The sequence below is a fragment of the Rhinolophus hipposideros genome (genome assembly GCF_964194185.1).
Source record: "Rhinolophus hipposideros genome assembly, chromosome: 9".
Taxonomy (NCBI): domain Eukaryota; kingdom Metazoa; phylum Chordata; class Mammalia; order Chiroptera; family Rhinolophidae; genus Rhinolophus; species Rhinolophus hipposideros.
In genome coordinates, this window is record NC_138055.1 from 55158412 (window position 1) to 55179001 (window position 20590).

The following is a 20590-nucleotide window of genomic DNA, read 5'->3' on the forward strand; positions in this document are numbered from 1 at the left end:
AGTTAGTGCATATTTTCAAGATAAATATTGATCATGATATTAAGCATTATTTATCAAATTTCCATGTGGTCTATCTTTTGTTTTACAAAATATTTGCATTTTTAAAAATTCCGAATAGATGCAATAAAACTGAAACACATACTGCTACCCTGAACTCTCTGAGCATCTTTATGAAAGCTATTTTGAATTATATGTTAGGTGTTCATTTTCCTCCATTGTTTTAGGTTTTGTTTAATAGACATTTGTTTTGTTTCTTTGACTTGGCCATTTTTCTCTGTTTCTTTATGTTTCTTGTAACTTTGTTTTGAAATCTATACTCTTGAAAAAACCACTACCTCTTCCAACTTTTTAAACTGAATTCGTACGGGGTAAGACCATTCACTATTCAGTCTGCCTAGAGATTCTGGAGGCCTCTCAACACTTTTCTGAGGATGTAGCTCCTCAGAATGTATTTGGAAATTTCTAATTAGAAGATCTTGCCCATTTTTTAAAGATGACGCTTCTAATGTGTCTCGCTCTCTGTTTCTCTCTGCTGTAACTCAGGTCCTTGAAGCAATAGTATGCCACCCACTCTTTTCCGTTCTCACCAGCTTCCAGGAATCTAAGGTATGTCAGGTCCCATAAAAGCTCCAAGATGAGCTAGACAGGCACGGGTCCTCAGGCAGCCCCTGAATAGCCCAAACGTTGGACACATGTTCTACCCTTCTTTTTTCCTCCTGAGGGAGGGGCCACTCAGCTGTATTGGCCTTAATCTCTTAATCTCCTATAAATGGGTCCTGTTGAAACATCAAATTTTTTCCAAAAAATCCTTTTATAGTATCATAAAGCATACTTTCTTTAAATTAATACCTTCTAAATTAATTGAATCTCACTTCATGGCCTAGGATATGGTCAGAGTTTTATAAACATTTCTTGTACATTTGAAAAGTATATGTAATGATAGTTGAGTGCAGTGTTCTATGTAAGTCAACCAGGTCAAATTCATGAACCACATGATTTAAATTTTCTGTACTTTTACTGTGTGTATCATTACTGAGTTATTTATAATAAATCTCCTTATACAACTATGGTATTATTTCTTTCTCTTTGTAGTTACATTGATTTTTTATTTTTTTATATTTTATTTATTTATTTTTTTATTAGTTTTAGGTGTACAAGACAAAGTAATGTTTAGACGTTTATCATTTATATCCCTCAGATTTTTTTATTTTTTAAAATATTAACACTAGGTTTTTATGCAGCCACAAGTTTGGAATTGTTATATCTTCTAGGTGAATGTAAATTTTTCATCATTATGAAAAACCACTAAGTCCTCTCTATCTGAAGTACACATTCTTTAGTAACATCAACATTAACTGATAAAGACATAGTTATACCAGCATTTAAAAAAAATTATTCACATGGCATATCGTTTATCTGTCAATCATTCACTCTTTTTTTTTTAATTTATTAGTTTCAGGTGTACAAGACAAGGTAATATTTAGACGTTCATCATTTATATCCCTCACACTGTGAACCCCCTCCCCCCATCCACTATCCCTCCGACCTCACACTGAGCCATCACATTATATATATAAAATTATAGTTGGCATTCATTAATGTTTAGCTTCTGGTGTACAAAGCCATGATCAGGCATCCACAGTATCTCTGAGGTGGTCTCCCAAATAGGACGCATGTCCATCGGATACCCAACAAGATCTTTACAACATTATTGAATACCTTCCCCAAATTAATTTTCAAAAAACCCTGAGGCCATCTTGTGGTTACCAGCTGCTTCCTAATCCCTTCACCTTTCCCCTTATCCCCAACCCCCCCCCATCGCCCATCTAACAACTCTCGGTTTTTTCTTTGTGTCCCCAAAACTGTTTCTGATTAGCTCATTCACATATTCTTCTCTTTAGATTCCGCATATAAGTGAGATCATATGGTGCTTGTCTTTCTCTTTCTGACTTATTTCACTTAACATAATGTTCTCTAGATCCATCCATGTTGTTGCAAATGATAAGATTTCTTTCTTCTTTATGGCTGCGTAATACTCCATTGTATAAATGTACCACAGCTTCTTAATCCAGTCATCTACCGATGGGCATTTCGGTTGTTTCCATATCTTGGCTATTGAGTGGACACTAGAATATTGTGTAGAACATCTGTAACCGGTATCTATTTTTATTTCTTCATCAACTAATTATTAAGTACTCCAAATAAGGCCATATATATTGATAGAGGAAGAGGCTGTAATGCAGCAGAAATTTGTTTCAAAGGTGTCTGTGTCATCTGTTCATTTACCTTACTTCTGCCTTTTTGACCTACCTAAGTCTGACATCCTAAATACTGTATCCCTTTGATGATAGATTGCTGCTGGGAATGAACAATATTATAGCTCAGAGGGTCCAACAATACTCAGCTCATTATGGGAAGCTCAAATTTAATGGTCAATCGATGTCCTATCATTTGGCCTTTAATCTCCACTAGGACCCAATAGCACACCAGAAAGTGTTGTTCAAAAGAAGATTGTATATCTGCAATAGGTTGTTCCAGAATCATAGTTTGTGCCAGAATCATAGTTTGTGCTATGAATTTCCACTTGTGGCAAACAGAAATGCCATATAACATCACTATTTGTCACTACTACTTCAAATAACATTAGAATTTCTTGGTCATTTGGCCCAAGTGGAAGAGCACTAAAAATCAATACTAAATTTCATATGGAAAAACAAGCATGCAGTAATAATTAGGAAATCTTGGGAAATGAGGAACATGAGAAGACTACTAACCATAGAAATATCAACTATAACGTAAAGCTTCTATAAGAAGAACATGCATTCAGGCATCGAGAGATAGATCAATGTAGTAAAAATATAAGTGATATTCTATAACTATTTGAATAGTTTTAACTTTTGAAATGTTCTTATTGTTTCACATATTCCAAAGACAAAATTAAATGAGTAAGAATGGGGGGAGAACCCTAAAATTGAATACACATAAGTGAACATAATAGTAAAACAAATTGATAGCCATGTAGAGGGATAAAAACAAAGAATTGATACCAAGACCTGACAATTAAGTTTGCAAACTTGTTGCAATGATGTCGCTAACTTTTTTGACATCAGAGGGATTAATCATTATGAATTTGTACCAACTGGACAAACAGTTAACCAAGTTTACTATTTGGAAGTGCTGAAAAGGCTGCATGAAAAAGTTAGATGACCTGAACTTTTTGCCAACAATTCATGGTCTTGCATCACAACAATGCACCAGCTCACACAGCACTGTCTGTGAGGGTTTTTAGCCAGTAAACAAATAACTGTACTGGAACACCCTCCCTACTCACTTGATCTGGCCCCCAATGACCTCATTCTTCACTCAAAGATAAAGGAAATATTAATAGGAAGGCATTTTGATGACATCCAGGACATCAAGGGTAATATAACAGCTCTGGTGGCCATTCCAGAAAAAGAGTTCCAAAATTGCTTTGAAGGGTGGGGTAGGCACTGGTGTCAGTGCATAACTTCCCAAGGAGAGTACTTCAAAGGTGACCATAGTGATATTCAACAATGAAGTTTGTGGGATTTTTTCCTAGAATGAGTTCATGAACTTAATTGTCACACATGCAGTATTTCAAGATAGCACTTTGACAATTTGCCATCAATAGGATAGACACTGCAAAAAAATTTTAAACTTTATTAAGTAAATTTTTTCTATAATAAGAGTATAACAATTCAGAAACCATTTTTTGTGTGTTGTAGAACTGAGCAATTAAGAAATGTCAATCTGAGACTATTATTTTTAAAAATGGATTTCCTTTCTCTGTTCCATGAAAGTTCCAAGGAATAATGATAAATCAATAGCAAGGAGTCCACAAGCATCCAGATCTTGCATTCTATGTACCATTTCTTGCTAAAAACAACCTTTGAGAATTGAAGAAATGGGCAACAGACGTGAAAAGATGCTCAACATCACTAATCATCAGGGAAACGCAAGTCAAAATCACAATGAGATACCACCACCTTACACCAGTCAGAATGACTATTACCAAAAATTCAACAAATAGCATGTGTTGACAAGAATGTGGAGAAAAGGGAACCCTTGTGCACTGCTGGTGGGACTCTAGCATCTAGGAGTCTGAGAAAAGATATGGAAAAAAACCGTGTCTGATAGAATTTTCTTAATAAAATGCAGTGCTTTGTGAAATAGAAACTCACTCCCTTTTCCTCTAAGAAAATCAGTAAAGACTGCATTGCTCACAAATACACACGTGATGAAGACAAGATAACTAACTAACTTCTTTCTGCTTCAGACTCTTTATCTGAGTAATAATAATAATCATCTCAAAGGGTTTTTGTTGTCTGGGAAAAAATGAGATAATTTAAATGCATAGTCAATGTCTGGTAATCAATAAAATCTCAAAAAAATTATTGCTACATGTATTATTGTTAAAGAGTTTAAGACAGAAAATATGAATAGATTCACTATTTGAATACAAAAATAAAGGGAAATGAATAGAATTTTCCTAAGTAGAAAATCAGTTTCACTATTTCTACTTGAATATTATGAACTAATACTTTTAATGCCTATTTTAATTGTATCTATTATAAGTTCAAAGCATCTAGATGTCTATGTATTGTCGTATGTGTTAACTAGTGGTTTGTTCATTTTTTTCTGTTTTTCTTCCTTCTGTCCCACTTTCAAATACTCTCATCTTTAAATCCTATAAGTAATCTGCACCCCTGGAATTAAGTGTACACATGCCTTATATCCATATTTATAACTGTGAGCAAAATAAGGATAAATTGCTAAATGTAAAATTCATATTACACATATGTGGATATATAGTATATGAATATTATATTCTTCTAGTAATAAAATCTATATCTCTCATTGCATAAAATGTGAAAATAAACAGGGTAATAATATCTGGTGACTGATTTCCAAATATTTATTTTCTTGGTTCATAAATATTCTCACAATGAGAAGATGTCAAATATAGGCAAAGGAATTTAATGTTCGGATTTATGGAAGCACATGACAAAGTGATGGAAAGTAGTCAAAAGCAATAAAAGCAACTTACAGCAAACATTGCTGTGATATTAGTCATGGACTGTGGGAAAGATTTTCCTGAATTCAAAGGGTCAATACAGGGATAAAACTCCTCATCAGACTTTAATATGTTGTCCATTTCAGAAGATAACTAAGTCATACCAGAAATTCAAAGCAGTGTTTTCTACCTTTTCATTCTGGTATAGTAAAGAACTCTTCTCTACTTTGCCAAAATTCAAGGGATATAAGCACTAGAACCCTCTTGAGGTTAAGTCCAGAATTTCTGGGAGAAAAATGTGGAGTTATTGTACAATCATAGAAGAATCAAATTCTAAATCAAACATTCACATACTCAGTATCACACCTTGTTTATATATTTGTCTCATTTAACTCAATCATTTTTTTATTCTTCATCAATATTTATAAAAGGGATTCACCCATGTCTTTTTTTAAAATATATATTTTTTAAAGATTTTATTGGGGAAGGGGTACAGGACTTTATTGGGGAACAGTGTGTACTTCCAGGACTTTTTTCCAAGTCAAGTTGTTGTCCTTTTAGTCTTAGTTGTGGAAGACACAGCTCAGCTCCAGGTCCAGTTGCCGTTGTTGTTGCAGGGGGCACAGCCCACCATCCCTCGCGGGAGTCGAACTGGCAACCTTGTGGTTGAGAGGACGTGCTCCAACCAACTGAGCCATCTGGGAGCTCAGTGGCAGCTCAGCTCAAGGTGCCATGTTCAATCTTTAGGTGCAGGGGGCGCTGCCCACCATCCCTTGTGGGAATGGAGGAATCCAACAGGCAACCTTGTGGTTGAGAGCCCACTGGCCCATGTGGGAATCGAACCGGCAGCCTTCGGAGTTAGGAGCAGGGAGCTCTAACCGCCTGAGCCACCGGGCCGGCCCCCACCCATGTCTTTTAATGATGTCTCACTTTTATTTAATGAATTCCCCTGAGCCAAAAGAAAGACACAGATAAAATAAGTCCAGTTCCATTTGTATGACATACATACAGAAGAATATTCTATTTTTCAAAACAGCATTTGCAGAAAAATATGAGTCTCTTACGCCTACAGAAATTTAAGTCTCTTAAGCCTAAGGAAAAGAGTTTTTAGATCTATAGATGTATAATCGTACAATTAAAAAATGTTCTTTTAAAATGTTTGCATAAATCAAAGAAAATGTTTAATAACTGTTTTACATTGAATGAAAAGGGCAAATGAAAGTACATTACTAGTCCACACAGATGTAACTGAGTTTATAAATAGAGTGTGGAGGAGAGACAAAAGGCAGGAATGAGTTATATTATTATAAAATGTTCCAAAAATGTTACAATACCAGGGATGACAGATATTGTGAGTCAAATACCACTAGTCTAACAACAAAGAGAACTATGATCCCAGAGAGCCACGAAAAAGTGAAATCACCACATTTGTTTTGATAGTATAATAGAAATCAAATAAATTGCTAACTCAGTTTACCAGCTCTGAAATTATGTCAATATTTAAGTAAATCACATGATTAAATTTGAGGCTAAACCATCAAGAAGAACCAGGAAGTAAGTAAATTTTTTATTCTTTATTATATTGTTCTATTTTATTCAAATGTTTTAAAATATTATTTGCATATGTGTTCGTAGATTTCCATCCTTTTCAATATTAAAAGTTAAATAACTTTACTACCAAGAAGATTACTAATACAGTGCTAAAGCAGGAACCCAGAAATAAGTCTGGGGTTCTTCATGTTTTTTTTCTCCCAAGTTTAATGGTATTCTCTTACAGAAACAAGATTATAAAAAGACATTCCCCATTAGAAAGAATATCTCCTTCTCAGTAAATTGTTTTTTGACCATCTACTTGTCCCTTTGCTATAGTAATACTGTAAACAAAAAAATGAATTGTGCATTCTATAAATTAAATTATCTCTAGGCAACTATATATTTTAATAATATTAATAGAAGTTTACCTTCCTGATCTCCTGGCCTTTATAACATAAAAAGAAAAAACATGATGTGGGGAGAGTGATAGCATCAACCAAATCCTTAGGAAAGTAATGCAGGAGAGAATGCCAGCAAAACATTCCTACGGATAAACATGTATGTTCTAAAGTGAGGTGATTACTATGTTGACTAGTTGTTTAACTTTGTGAAAGTTTCCTAAGTGATGTGTGCCAGATATGAAGGTAGGTCAAAATAACCTCTGTAAGCTTTCAAACTCTGTACTTAGATTACCCACAATCTAGACTGCTTTTATAATATTGAGGAAAGGAAAAAATCAATTAGAATATATCCATATTTTTAAAAAGAAGGTAAATATTTTAAACAATAATTAGAAGTTTGATTTTAAAGAAACATAAGAAGAACTATCTCTGTTTAAATGTTAGCACAAGTTTTTTACCCATGGTCTGTGTATTTTCAAAGAAAAGAGATCAATATTTAATTTCAGATAATATTCATTCCTTGAATAAGGCCAAATAGAAATTTAAGAGAGTTGCTGAAGGTGATTTTGAATTCCATAGATTATTCATTATCATGGATAGTTTAAATTTTATACTCTATCCTCAATCGTGGGGTTTTCTTGTTTTTAATGTTCTGTAGGGAAAACATATTTTCTGTTCTAAAGGGGAAGAAAAAAATCGGCAATGAAAAACCACACAGTGCCAACAGAATTCATTCTTCTAGGACTGTCAGATGACCCAGAGCTTCAGGTTGTGATTTTTCTTTTTTTAATAATCACATATATATTAAGTGTTACTGGAAATTTGACCATCATCACTCTCACCTTGGTGGACTCTCATCTACAGACCCCCATGTATTTCTTCCTCAGGAACTTCTCTGTACTAGAGATATCCTTTACAACTGTCTGTATTCCTAGATTTCTGGGCACAATTATCACCAGAGACAAAACTATTTCATACAATAATTGTACAGCACAATTGTTTTTCTTCATTTTCATGGGGATAACTGAATTTTATCTTCTAACTGCCATGTCCTATGATCGCTATGTAGCCATCTGCAAACCTCTGCATTATACAAGCATCATGAACAAAAGAGTCTGCATATTGCTTGTCTTTTGTGCTTGGCTGGCAGCATTCTTAAATATCTTCCCACCAGTTATTCTCTTTCTCCAGTTAGATTACTGTGGCTCCAATATCATTGATCATTTTGCTTGTGACTATTTTCCCCTCCTGCAGTTATCCTGCTCAGACACCTGGCTTCTAGAACTGATTGCTTTTTACTCTGCAGTAGTGATTCTGCTTTTCACTTTGGCATTAATAATTCTATCCTACACGTTCATCATCAGGACAATTCTGAAACTGCCTTCTGCCAGTCAGAGGAAAAAGGCATTTTCTACATGCTCCTCTCACATGATTGTCATTTCCATCTCTTATGGAAGCTGCATATTCATGTATGCCAACCCTTCCGCAAAAGAAAAGGCATCATTGATCAAAGGAGTGGCAATTCTCAATACCTCTGTTGCTCCTATGATGAATCCATTTATATATACCCTGAGGAACCAGCAAGTGAAGCAAGCCTTTAAGGACACTATTCAAAAGGTTATATTTTTGTCTAGTAAAGAAAAGAACTAGTAGTAAATAAAAGAACTAGTAGTGGTAAAGAATAAAGTGGTAAAGAATAAACTTACTCTTCAATTTTCTCTTTTGTTACTAATATAACAGTTTCTTTCATAAAGTTATATGAAATATGAAATAAATTAAATATCTGCAACAATAGTTTTTTGCACACTATCTGTAGTATCTGTTCAATTCTTCCCACTCATCTGATGGAGTTGGGTATTTATTTTCCTACTTATGAATAATTTGAAGCTCATAATATCCTGTATTTCTTAGTTATGCTGAAGGCATGTGTTATGTCTTATGTTATAAACTCTCATTTTTTAGACAAACATTATTATCTTTAAAAATATGTAAAAGAAGAATATTTAGGAAGCCTTCATTACTCTTATGTCTCCTGGAAGTTTGATAGAATTTCAGAAATAATCAATGCTTCCTACTATTCATATGACTTTTGTGCTCTTTGTAACTCACTGTCCAAACTCTCACATTCTATGTAGCTTGATGATGTTAGGCCAGTTGGTTATTTGTTTAAAAAAGCAGCAAATATGGATCCACATCTCACATAAGAATAACTTCTGTATGGATTAAAAAATGTAAATGTAAAAAGCAAAACCATAGAAGTATCAAATATAAACAACTATTTACATAATTTTTAAGTATGTACGGTAGGATACTCTGAAAAGAACAGGTCACCAAGAATTCATGATCGACTGTACAATCTGCTGAGTTGTACCATACCATAAAGAAGTTAAAATATAAGAATAGGCTCTGGAAACATTGCAACAGATAAGACACACAAAAGGTTTATATCCATAATACATACTTATCTTCTACTATTAAATGAGAAGTGAACACAAGTTATGAACAGGCAATTCATGGATGAGAAATATAAATATGAAAAATGTTCAATCTATTTATTGGAAAATATGAGATTTAAAATAATATATAACATTTAGTACTAAACACTTACTATATCCTAACAACTTTGTTAAACACTATTTATACATTATTTCATTGAATCGTTACAGTATTTTATAAGTTAGGACTACTAGTCCTCTCATTTTATGAGTAGAGAAACTGAATCTCAGAAAGGTAAAATAAATTTTATAAGTTTACAAAGATATTGGACCTCTTCAAGCTCAAAACCCAGGCACAAAGACCCAAGCTCAAAGACCACATCTTATCTTTATGATACTGTCTTTATTATTAAGTCAATTATGGCATAATTTTTGTTTCTCAGTAAAATGTGTAAATGACTTATAATATCTAGTGTTGGTTAGGATGAGGTGAAAAGAGCTCATTCTTGACTATAGGAGGAACATTATGAAATATCTACCAAATGTAGTAGTCACATATGTATTATACCAGTACTTGTACATATGCACATGAATGCACAGAAATGAACTTAGCATTGTAACTAATGACATGAAGTTGGTAGCAACCGAATTCCCTAAATCTTAATCAGCAATGAAATTATTGATTATTCAAGTCTCCTCTGGTATTCTAGGCAATTGTTTTAAAAGGATGAGTTTTATCTAAGTAATTTCACAAGAAATGATATTCATGACATATGGTTAACTAAAAAAAGGAAAATTGCAGAATATTTTGTACAGTAAAATTGCATTCGTGTATAAAGAAAAATATCTCTCTGAATGTGTGAATGTGACTGCATTTGTGAGTGAATATATAGAAAAACTATCTGGTCTAACATACTGTAAATATTTAATAATGGTTAATTTAAAGATCTGAGGGTAAATGGAGGATTGGTTGGAAACATAAGGGCCATTCCATATGTCACTACCTATTCTTGATTTGATACTTGATTCTCTGACACTTGATTCTCATAATATTAAGTATATATTTCTCTTAAAATGAAAAAATGAAAAACTAAAGTTTGAAGAGGACTTCTGATTTTTAAAGATAGTAAAATGCTTTCTTTTTTGTTTTCAGTTTCATATACCACATATCTGTGAAATCATTGGTGCTTGACTTTTTCTGACTTTTTTTGCTTAGCATGATAATCTCAAGATCCATCCATGTTGTCTAAAATGGCATTATTTCGTCTTTTCTTATGGCTGAATAAGAGTAGCTATTTTCAATACTTCAACTGCTCTCATGTTGAACCCTTTTATTAGGCTGGTGCAAAAGTAATTGCAGTTTTTGCAATTATTTTTAACCTTTTAAACCTCAATTACTTTTGCACCAACCTAATATTAATACCCTGAGGAACCAGGAAGTAAAACAAGCTTTCAAAAACTCGGTTTAGGGGCGATTAGATTAGATGGCTCAGTTTGTTAGAGTGGGAACTCTGAACAACAGGGTTGCCGGTTCGATTCCCACATGGGCCAGTGAGCTGTGCCTTCCACAACTAGATTAAAGACAATGAGCTGCCACTGAGCTTCCAGAGGGGCAGCTGGATGGCTCGGTTGGTTAGAGCGCGAGCTCTCAACAAGATTGCCAGTTCAATTCCCGCATGGGATGGTGGGCTGCTGCCCCTGCAACTAAAGATTGAAAACAGTGACTGGACTTGGAGCTGAACTTCGCTCTCCACAGCTAGATTGAAGGACAACTACTTGGAGCTGATGAGCCCTGGAGAAACACACTGTCCCCTAATATTCCCCAATAAAATGAAAAAAAAAATAACCCAAAAAAACAGAATTACAGTTTAGTTGGAAAAAAAAACTTGGTTCATAAAGTAGTGTTTTCTAGAAACAAATGAAAGTATGTAGTAACATGAATGAATGTCATTGTGAAGATTCAATAAAGGAGAAATGAAATTATAACTTCTACAATATCCCACTATATCCATCTCACAGGTACCTGCAATGCTGAACTCATTGCTTAATCTTTTTTTTTTAACCTGAAATTGACTGTGTTGTGTCTTCATTTCAAACTATCTTGTAGTTTCTATGTAATCACTTATTTACATAAGAATATAAAACCAGTGGCTATAGAACATAAATCGTTTTGCTGATTTTTCTGAATAATAAAAGTATTTTGTACTATAATAGCTAAAGTAGTATACACTGTTTTAATCAACTTTTAAATTTTCTCTTTTGTTACTAATATAACAGTTTCTTTCATAAAGTTATATGAAATATGAAATAAATTAAATATCTGCAACAATAGTTTTTTGCACACTATCTGTAGTATCTGTTCAATTCTTCCCACTCATCTGATGGAGTTGGGTATTTATTTTCCTACTTATGAATAATTTGAAGCTCATAATATCCTGTATTTCTTAGTTATGCTGAAGGCATGTGTTATGTCTTATGTTATAAACTCTCATTTTTTAGACAAACATTATTATCTTTAAAAATATGTAAAAGAAGAATATTTAGGAAGCCTTCATTACTCTTATGTCTCCTGGAAGTTTGATAGAATTTCATAAATAATATCTCACCTATAGAGAGCATTTGTTCTTCATTATTTTTTTCAGTTACAGTTGACATTCAATATTATTTTATATTAGTTTTATGTTATTAGTTTTATGTGTACAGCACAGTGGTTAGACATTTATATAATTTATGCAGTGAACCCCTGATTAGTCTAGTGCCCACCTGGCACTATACGTACTTGTTGCAATATTATTGACTATATCCTCTATGCTGTACCTTTACATCCCCATGACTATTTTGTAACTGTTTTGTACACCAATTTGTATTTCTTAATCCCTTCACCTTTTTAACCCAGCCCCCTAACCCCCCTCCCCTCTGGCAACCATCAGTTTAGAGAGCATTTATTCTGTGCCATATGCTGAACTAGGTATGTTTTATACCATATCTTTTTTAATCTTCAGTTTTCTGGCAAATTAGGCAAGATTATCTCTTTTTTTTACAAATGTGTAAGTTGATGCTCACAAAAGTTGAGTAATTTGCCTAAGGTCTTTAGTTATAATAGCCACAATGATAGCCTGATTAAAAAAAAAAAACACACACGAAAACTTGTGTTTGCTCTGTTTTACACATATTTAAAACTCTGTAAGGACCTGCAAATTTTGTATAGCTTTTACTAAGGACCTACATAGTTTTACTGGCTTTTAAACCCATTTTATTTCATTTGGACATAATTATATTATTATAATTTAATCACAGAAGGTACTAACTACAAATGTTATTATATTTGGTATATAAATTACAACATTAATTAATCAAAACAAGAAACACTTCAACTGTTATTCCTGGTGAGCAAGACTGGACAGGGGCAAAAAGCATAATATATTAGCAATATATTATGGTACCAAAAATTGTTGTTGGAAGGCAAATTAAAAATAATGGAGTTAATGAATGTATTTAGCACAATGTGATAGGTTACCAGGTTTTTTAAATGGTGTGGAGTTTTAGGTGGAGATCTGCATTAGGAATTAAGATATTTTGTTGCTAATCTATGTCTGAAAATATGAATGTCCAGAAAAACAAACTTCACACTTAGTGTTTTGTTTTGTTTTGTTTTTTCCTGTCTCATTGGACACTGTCCCCAAGCTTACTTTTCCAATTTCAAAACTAGTGTATATTTTCCTTTATATTCCTTAGTGTGTTGTGTATATTCTTGTTCTGGCAATTTTGATTCATGGAATTAGTCCCCTTGAGCCAGCGTCAGAAACTAGATAAAAGATTAAGTAGCTTATGCAAGAAAATCTATGTAGAAACCATACCATAGGGTTTTAAAACATATTCTGATATTTTTCACATTTATATATTTGCTCCTTTCTCACTTTCTATATTCAAAGAAACATATCTCCTCTGGACAAAATGGGAAATTTAAGACAAAACTTTGACGAAAGCAAATTTTTTGTTAAATGAGAGGAAATGTTTTCAAAAATGCTGGTCTCCCTGGATTACAAAGGCAGTTGCTAATATTTTTTATATTCCAGCCATTCTGTGCACTAGTGAGACTTTATGAAAATCAGGTAAGTCAGGCATATGGAATGCAATGGAAGTTTCCCATTGATTCATGACCTTATTGATTCATTACTTATTAGTTTAAATTTTAATCAATTTAATCAAATTAAATACTATATATTGGAGTTATTATAGTATATATTAAATAGTATATATTGGAGTATATATTAAATAGTATATATAGCCAGTTATTGGAGTAACTGGATATATTAAAAAGTGTAAAAAGAGGTTAGTATATTTTATTACATCAATGTGTTCATTCTCTATTAAATAAAGGCAGGAAATTACAATCTCTGTGTCTGTACATTTCTAATTGAATATAGGCTATGTAGCACTTTAAGAGAATAGATTTTATACTGCCATTTGAAACAATATGGATGGATCTTGAGATTATTACGCTAAGTGAAATAAATCAGATAGAAAATGTCGAGAACCATGTGATTTCACTCATATGTGGGATATAAAACTGAAAGCAACAAATGAACAAGACAAACAAACAAGCAAAAGCTCATAGACACAGACAACAGATTAGTGGTTACCAAAGGGTAAAAAGGGGAGGGGGAAAGTAGAAGAGGGTAAAAGGGTCAAATATATGGTGATGGAAAGAGAATTGACTTTGTGAGGCGAACACACAGTGCAATATATAGATGATGTATTATAGAATTGTATACTTGAAACCTATAAAATTTTACTAACCAATGTCACTCCCAATACATTTAATTAAGATAAATAAATAAATTTTTAAAATTGAAAAATGAGAACAGATTTTAATTTCAGGTAGTCTGTGACTATATTTGACATTTGCTAGCTACATAAATATACCTAAGGTATATAACCTCTCTGAGCCTCAGTTCTTTATTGGGGAATAAAGATAAGTTTCATAGGTGTGTTTTAAGGGCTTAATGAGATGAAATATAAAAATCTTTAGTATTTCACTGAAATAAATAATGCCTTTGCTAAATCACAATTACTGCGAATATCTTCCCAAAGTTGGGAATTAATTTCAACTAAAAGAAAAATAAAGTAAATAAAACAGCTCCTCTTAAAATATCTTAAGTGCCACATGTTTTATAGAGTACTTTCATTTATATTATTTAAATTAATTCTCAAAAACACCCTTGAAATTTCAACTTTATTTTAAACAGAGAAAATTAAAGCTTAAAGAAATTAACTCATCTAAAGTCACAAATCCATTAAGTAGCCATTTGTATTTTTAATTCATATTTCTCTAACTGCAAAGCCCATACACTTTCTGTAATAATAATTTACCCTAAAATGCCATAAATAAGAAATTACTAGTGTTTTGATACTATAAATTTATGATTAATTTATTTACTTTTTCTTCCTTGTTTAAATTGTAGGTGGCTAGCTAATGAATTGAAAGTGTGAGGTTATTACTCAATATTGGCCATAAACCCCTTCAGATATGAGTATTACTATATCCGAAACTATTATTAAATGTGATTTGATGATGTCTCCTTTCCCCTGATTTGTTTCTATGACAACTGGTATGAATGCTGAAAATTGAATCTGCCCATTATTGACAAAATGAAGAAATATAAATTATTCAGGTTTCTCCAGGAAAATATTCATCTAAAATAATTGTGGAAAAAATGTAAAAAGGAGCTAATAAAACAATCCTTCTGACAACCTTTTGGAATTATTGAGAGTCTGCTTATTCAGGCCAAGAGAGGTTCTTAAAGGAACCCTGTGTACACCTGAAATCTATGTAACTTTACTAACAATTGTCACCCCAATAAACTTTAATTAAAAAAACAACAAAAAAAGGACCCCTGTATAATGGCCCAAAGCCTGGAATCATTGAACAGTGCTCAAAGTAAACTTAGAGTAATTATGAAGCCACATTGAATTAAACAATTTTCCTTTTCTCTAATGTATTAACCTAAACCCTGAACAACTCTGAACTCATAAAGTAGAAAGAAACAGAAGCTTATTTGATGTTAGAAAATCAATACAATCCATTGAATTTTCACAAACATTTTTCCATATAATATATAACTCCCCCAATTCTGTAATATTGGATCATCTCCTGCTAGAGTTTCTTTAACCAGGTTTCTTTAATCCTTGAAGACTGTCTATACAAGTGTTCATTTTCAGTGATGCTCAAATGAACTCTTCCAATATCTATTAATACCTTCCCTCACACCTGTTCATACATTCTTTTAAAGGCTTATTCAGTAGCCAAAAAGAATAAGTCATGGTATTATTCAGAAAAGTGTTAAAATTAACAGGAAAATTAAGAGTAAAAACAAATATTTAGAAAAATTGAAATAAAGTTAAAATACAATGATAACATTATTCACTATGGCATAGTAATAATAATATATTATAATATATTTTATACATTATAATATACATTATAGCTCTATTCAGAATTGAATCTCCAATGCCAGTAAGTTATTGCAGAAATTTCAATCTTCAGATTGAAACTAAATGTTGTCCATTTGATGAGAATGCATTTTGTGACCTCAAGGTGTTTTGAAAAACAAGTTCTTTCAGTGTTAAAAACAAACCCTAATTGAAGGAAGAATGACGTTACTAAGCAGGAGTAAAGTTAATTAAAAGGATAAATAGCAAAGAAATTCAAGGAAAGTAATTCTGAAACAATGTTTTATGAAGTTTTCTTTTAAATTATTTGTTAAAAAAATTTGGCTTCCTTTACATTCCTTTGTTATAAATTTACTTTATATAGGTAATTTAGCCTAAGTAGATAAATACATCTTGAAAAGATGTATTATTAGCCTAAATTATAAAATAATAATGATTATTAATTATTATTTTAAATAAAAAGGGAATTAGGTTGTATAGGAATAAAAGTGCTATAAAGGTTATAAAAATGACACACACATAGGTGTGCTGAAATGTCATAAAATATTGCCAGGGATGCAGATGTAATCAACCTCAGTTCTTCCTACTTAAATTCTTTTCTATTTCTTTCTTCTCTCTATCCCTAACATCGGAAGTTGCTGGCGGCGATGACTAGTATTTCTGACTTTCAATGAGGTAGCAGCAGGAGTTGGAAAAGCTGAGTAGCAAAAGTTGATAGATGGCTAAGGACAAAGCAGTCACTTTCTATTTAAAAACACAGTATCTTTCCCATTTTTGAGGGTTCTCAGTGTAATTAAAATTTTAACTTACAGAGAATGGAAAACTTGTATAAGGATTGGAACAATAACACAAAGCTGGTTCTCATTGGAAAGAAACTTGGTGTGCATATCTCTGAAGGTTCACAGGTTGTGTTTGAAGTCAGAAAAGTCTGGGAACAAATCCCTGCCCTATCACGTCAAGCTTTGTGATACTAATTTTTTTTTAAATCTGCCTCAACCAAAGAGTTTTCACCTGTAAAACAGAGGAAATTAAAGCATCATTGGTTTGTGTTTTTTTTAATTAAAGTTTATTGGGGTGACAATTGTTAGTAAAGTTATACAGGTTTCAGGTGTACAAATCATCTATACATCACATTGTGTGTTCACCACCCAGAGTCATTTCTCCTTCCATCACCATATATTTGATCCTTTTTCCCCTCATCTATGTAACACCATTGGTGGGAATGCAGATTGGTGCAGCCGCTATGGAAGGCAGTGTGGAGGGTCCTCAAAAAAATTAAGAATAGAATTACCATGTGACCCAGCAATCCCTCTCCTGGGTACCTACCCAAAAGGATTATTGTTATTATCAGTTTGCTTTAAATTTGCCCTGAAGGTGAAATGACATACTATTTCAGTCAAATTCTGGCTCCACACATGGATATTTGTTAATTCACTCTTCAGGTTTGTTCCTTGTGCTTTCTCCTACAGGTCTGACAGGAGATAAACCAAAAAGCAACTGAAGAATGAGAAATCATACAGAAATAACAGAGTTTATCCTCCTGGGACTGTCAGATGACCCAAAGCTTCAGATGGTGATTTTTGTCTTTCTGCTCATCACCTACATGCTCAGCATCACTGGGAACCTAACCATTATCACCCTCACCCTGCTGGATTCCCACCTCCAGACCCCCATGTATTTCTTCCTCAGAAACTTCTCCCTATTAGAGGTTTCATTCACAACTGTCACTATACCCAAGTTCTTGGGCACCATTATTTCAGGGGACAAAACTATTTCCTTTAATGACTGCATTGCTCAGTTATTTTTCTTCATTCTCTTGGGAGTCACTGAGTTTTACCTTTTGGCTGCCATGTCCTATGACCGTTATATTGCGATCTGCAAACCTCTGCATTACACGACCATCATGAATCGAAGAGTCTGTATACTCCTTGTCTTCGCTTCATGGTTAGTTTCATTCTTAATCATATTCCCCGCACTCCTGTTGCTCTTAAACCTTGATTACTGTAGGTCTAATATTATTGACCATTTCACCTGTGATTATTTTCCCCTGCTGCAACTTTCTTGTTCAGACACAAAATTCCTAGAGATAATGGGGTTTTCCTGTGCTGTGTTTACTCTAATGTTCACTTTGGCATTGATATTTCTGTCCTACATATATATCATCAGAACAATTTTAACAATTTCTTCTATGAGTCAGAGGACAAAGGCCTTTTCCACATGTTCATCTCACATGATTGTCATATCCATTTCTTATGGCAGCTGCATTTTTATGTATATCAAACCCTCAGCAAAAGATAGGGTGTCTTTGAGCAAGGGAGTTGCTGTGCTAAACACCTCAGTAGCTCCCATGTTGAACCCCTTTATTTACACCTTAAGAAATCAGCAAGTCAAGCGAGCCTTCATGGATATGACAAGGAAGACTATTTTTCACAAGCAAATGAAATAATGTGGTGTAATGAATTAGAGACACATTGCAGGGAAATTTAAAAAATATAAACATGAAATTTCAATAGCTTCTTCACAATAGACTCCCTGTCATCCTCATCCATTCTCTTTGTTTTTTCATTCTAACAATTCTGTTTGTTTAATATGTTTCTCATTTAATGTCAATTACTTTCTTATGTTTTTCTGAGTCCCATTATTCCGAACACTTTGTTGAAACGTCTTAAAGAATAATTGTCTTTAAAAGTAAAATTATGTTCTGAGTTTTGTTTAGGAAAAAAATTATCACCAAGAACAGAGGAGATACTTTTTAAATATTTATACGATATTTTACTTACTATACACACAAAATGTAATTCTATGATTTTCATTTATATTTGACACATGTTCCCTTCACCATTTTACAGTTTCTCTAAGAAAACAAATTTTAAATGTCTTATAATTTATTGAAAATGTAAATGCTTTTGTTTAAAAACAAAGAAATCTTACTTATTTCTCATTTTAATAGGGTATGTCCATATAAATTAATGTATTGATAAAAAGCATAGATCATTAACAATATATACTTTTGTAGATTTAGGTGCTAAATAGATACCCGTATTTTCAAATCTGATACTAACTCAATAGATATAGGTAGGTACATACTTACTGTAGAAAATAGAAAAGGAATAGACATTAGATACATACGTTATGTTCACTCTCTCTAATTCCATAGATGGTAAGCTCCACTTTCTAACTACTATAAAATATATATATATACAATATATTTCTTCTCGAGTTTTTTAGTAGTAGAAAATGTATTATAATCCTAATTAGTGGTGCAAGATTCCTAATGATCGTTATGAGATTTATTCAATTGAAAATACAGCACAGGATTTTCTGAGAAAGAAAAAAAAAGTGACAGAAATTTGAAGGGAATTTAAAATGTTAGAAGAAATTTATGAATGGTTTCTCAATTTAATTTCATTCATTCATTTGTATTTTAAATAAGACAAAGAGTTGACAAACAAGACTTTTATAACCTCTAAGTACATGTTCCCCCAACTGTAAATCAGGTAAATCAGGAATACATAACTTACTATAAGGATGGAAATAAATCTGTAAAGTATGGAGTTTAATTAGTTGTCAATAAATTGTAGCAATTATTATTAATATTGTTTTCTACATGTCACTGCTATGGTTTTGAATACGTACAGATTACATTTTTTAAGGCAGTAAGAACACTTAATATGAGAGCTACCCACTTAAATTTTTAAGGGCACAGTTCAGTGTTGTTAACTATAAGCAGAGTGTTGCATAGCAGATCACTAGAACTTATCTTGCATAACTGGAACTTTATGCCCATTGATTAGCAACTCCCCCATTTCCCTTTGCCCCAACCCCTGGCAACCACTGAGTGATTGAGTCTCATTCTATGAGTGATATCTCATTCTATGAGTCTGAGTGTATTAGATACCTCATAAAAGTGGACCGACACAGTATTTTTCCTTTTACGACTGGCTTATTTTACTTAGTGTAATGTCCTTAAGGTTCGTTCACCCATGTTGTTACATATGACAAAATATCCTTCCTTTTTAAGACTAAATAATACTCCATTTGTGTGTATTTACCACACTTTCTGTATCTATTCATCCTTCCATGGATATTTAGGTTGTTTCTATCTCTTGTCTATTGTGAATACTGCTGCAATGAACATGGGAGAGCTAATATCTCATAGAGATCTTGGTTTCAATTATTTTAAGTATATACCTAGAAGCAAGATTACTAGAAAACATGGTAGGTCTATTTTAAATATTTTTGGAAGAACCTCCATACTGTTTTCCATAGTGGCTGCACAATTTTGCATTCCCAACCAACAATATACAAGGATTCTATTTTCTCTGTATTTTCGCCAACACTTGCTGTCTTTTGTTTGCTTGATAATAACCATCTTGACAGGTGTGAGGTGATATCTTATTGTGGGTTTGATTTGCATTTTCCTAAAGATTAGTAACACTGCACATCTGTCATATACCTGTTGGTGATTTATCTCCTAGTATCCATATGTCTTTTTTGGAAAAATGTCTACTCAAGTCTTCAGCCCATTTATTATTATTATGATTTATTTATTTTATTTTTTGTTTTCAATCTATTTTTCATTTATTAAATTTATTGGGATGACATTGGCTAGTAAAATTATATAGGTTTCAAGTGTACATTTTTTAATACATCGTCTACATAAAGCATTATGTGTTCACCATCCCAAGTCAGTTCTCCTTCCATCACCATGTATTTGACCCTCTTTTTCCTCT

At 32.8% G+C, this 20590-nt stretch overlaps 2 protein-coding genes across 2 annotated transcripts; both read left to right on the forward strand.

Annotated features, from left to right (window-relative positions):
• Positions 1–7671: 7671 nt before the first annotated feature.
• Positions 7672–8619, forward strand: LOC308501895 (olfactory receptor 6C3-like; the record flags this gene model as incomplete). Its single annotated transcript, XM_081058974.1, has 1 exon — positions 7672–8619. The coding sequence occupies one exon, from the start codon at positions 7672–7674 to the stop codon at positions 8617–8619; it is 948 nt and encodes a 315-aa protein (XP_080915100.1).
• An 8742-nt stretch (positions 8620–17361) lies between these two features.
• On the forward strand, positions 17362–18303 carry LOC308502083 (olfactory receptor 6C1; the record flags this gene model as incomplete). Its single annotated transcript, XM_081059332.1, has 1 exon — positions 17362–18303. One exon carries the CDS (start codon positions 17362–17364, stop codon positions 18301–18303), a length of 942 nt encoding a protein of 313 aa, XP_080915458.1.
• Positions 18304–20590: the final 2287 nt, after the last annotated feature.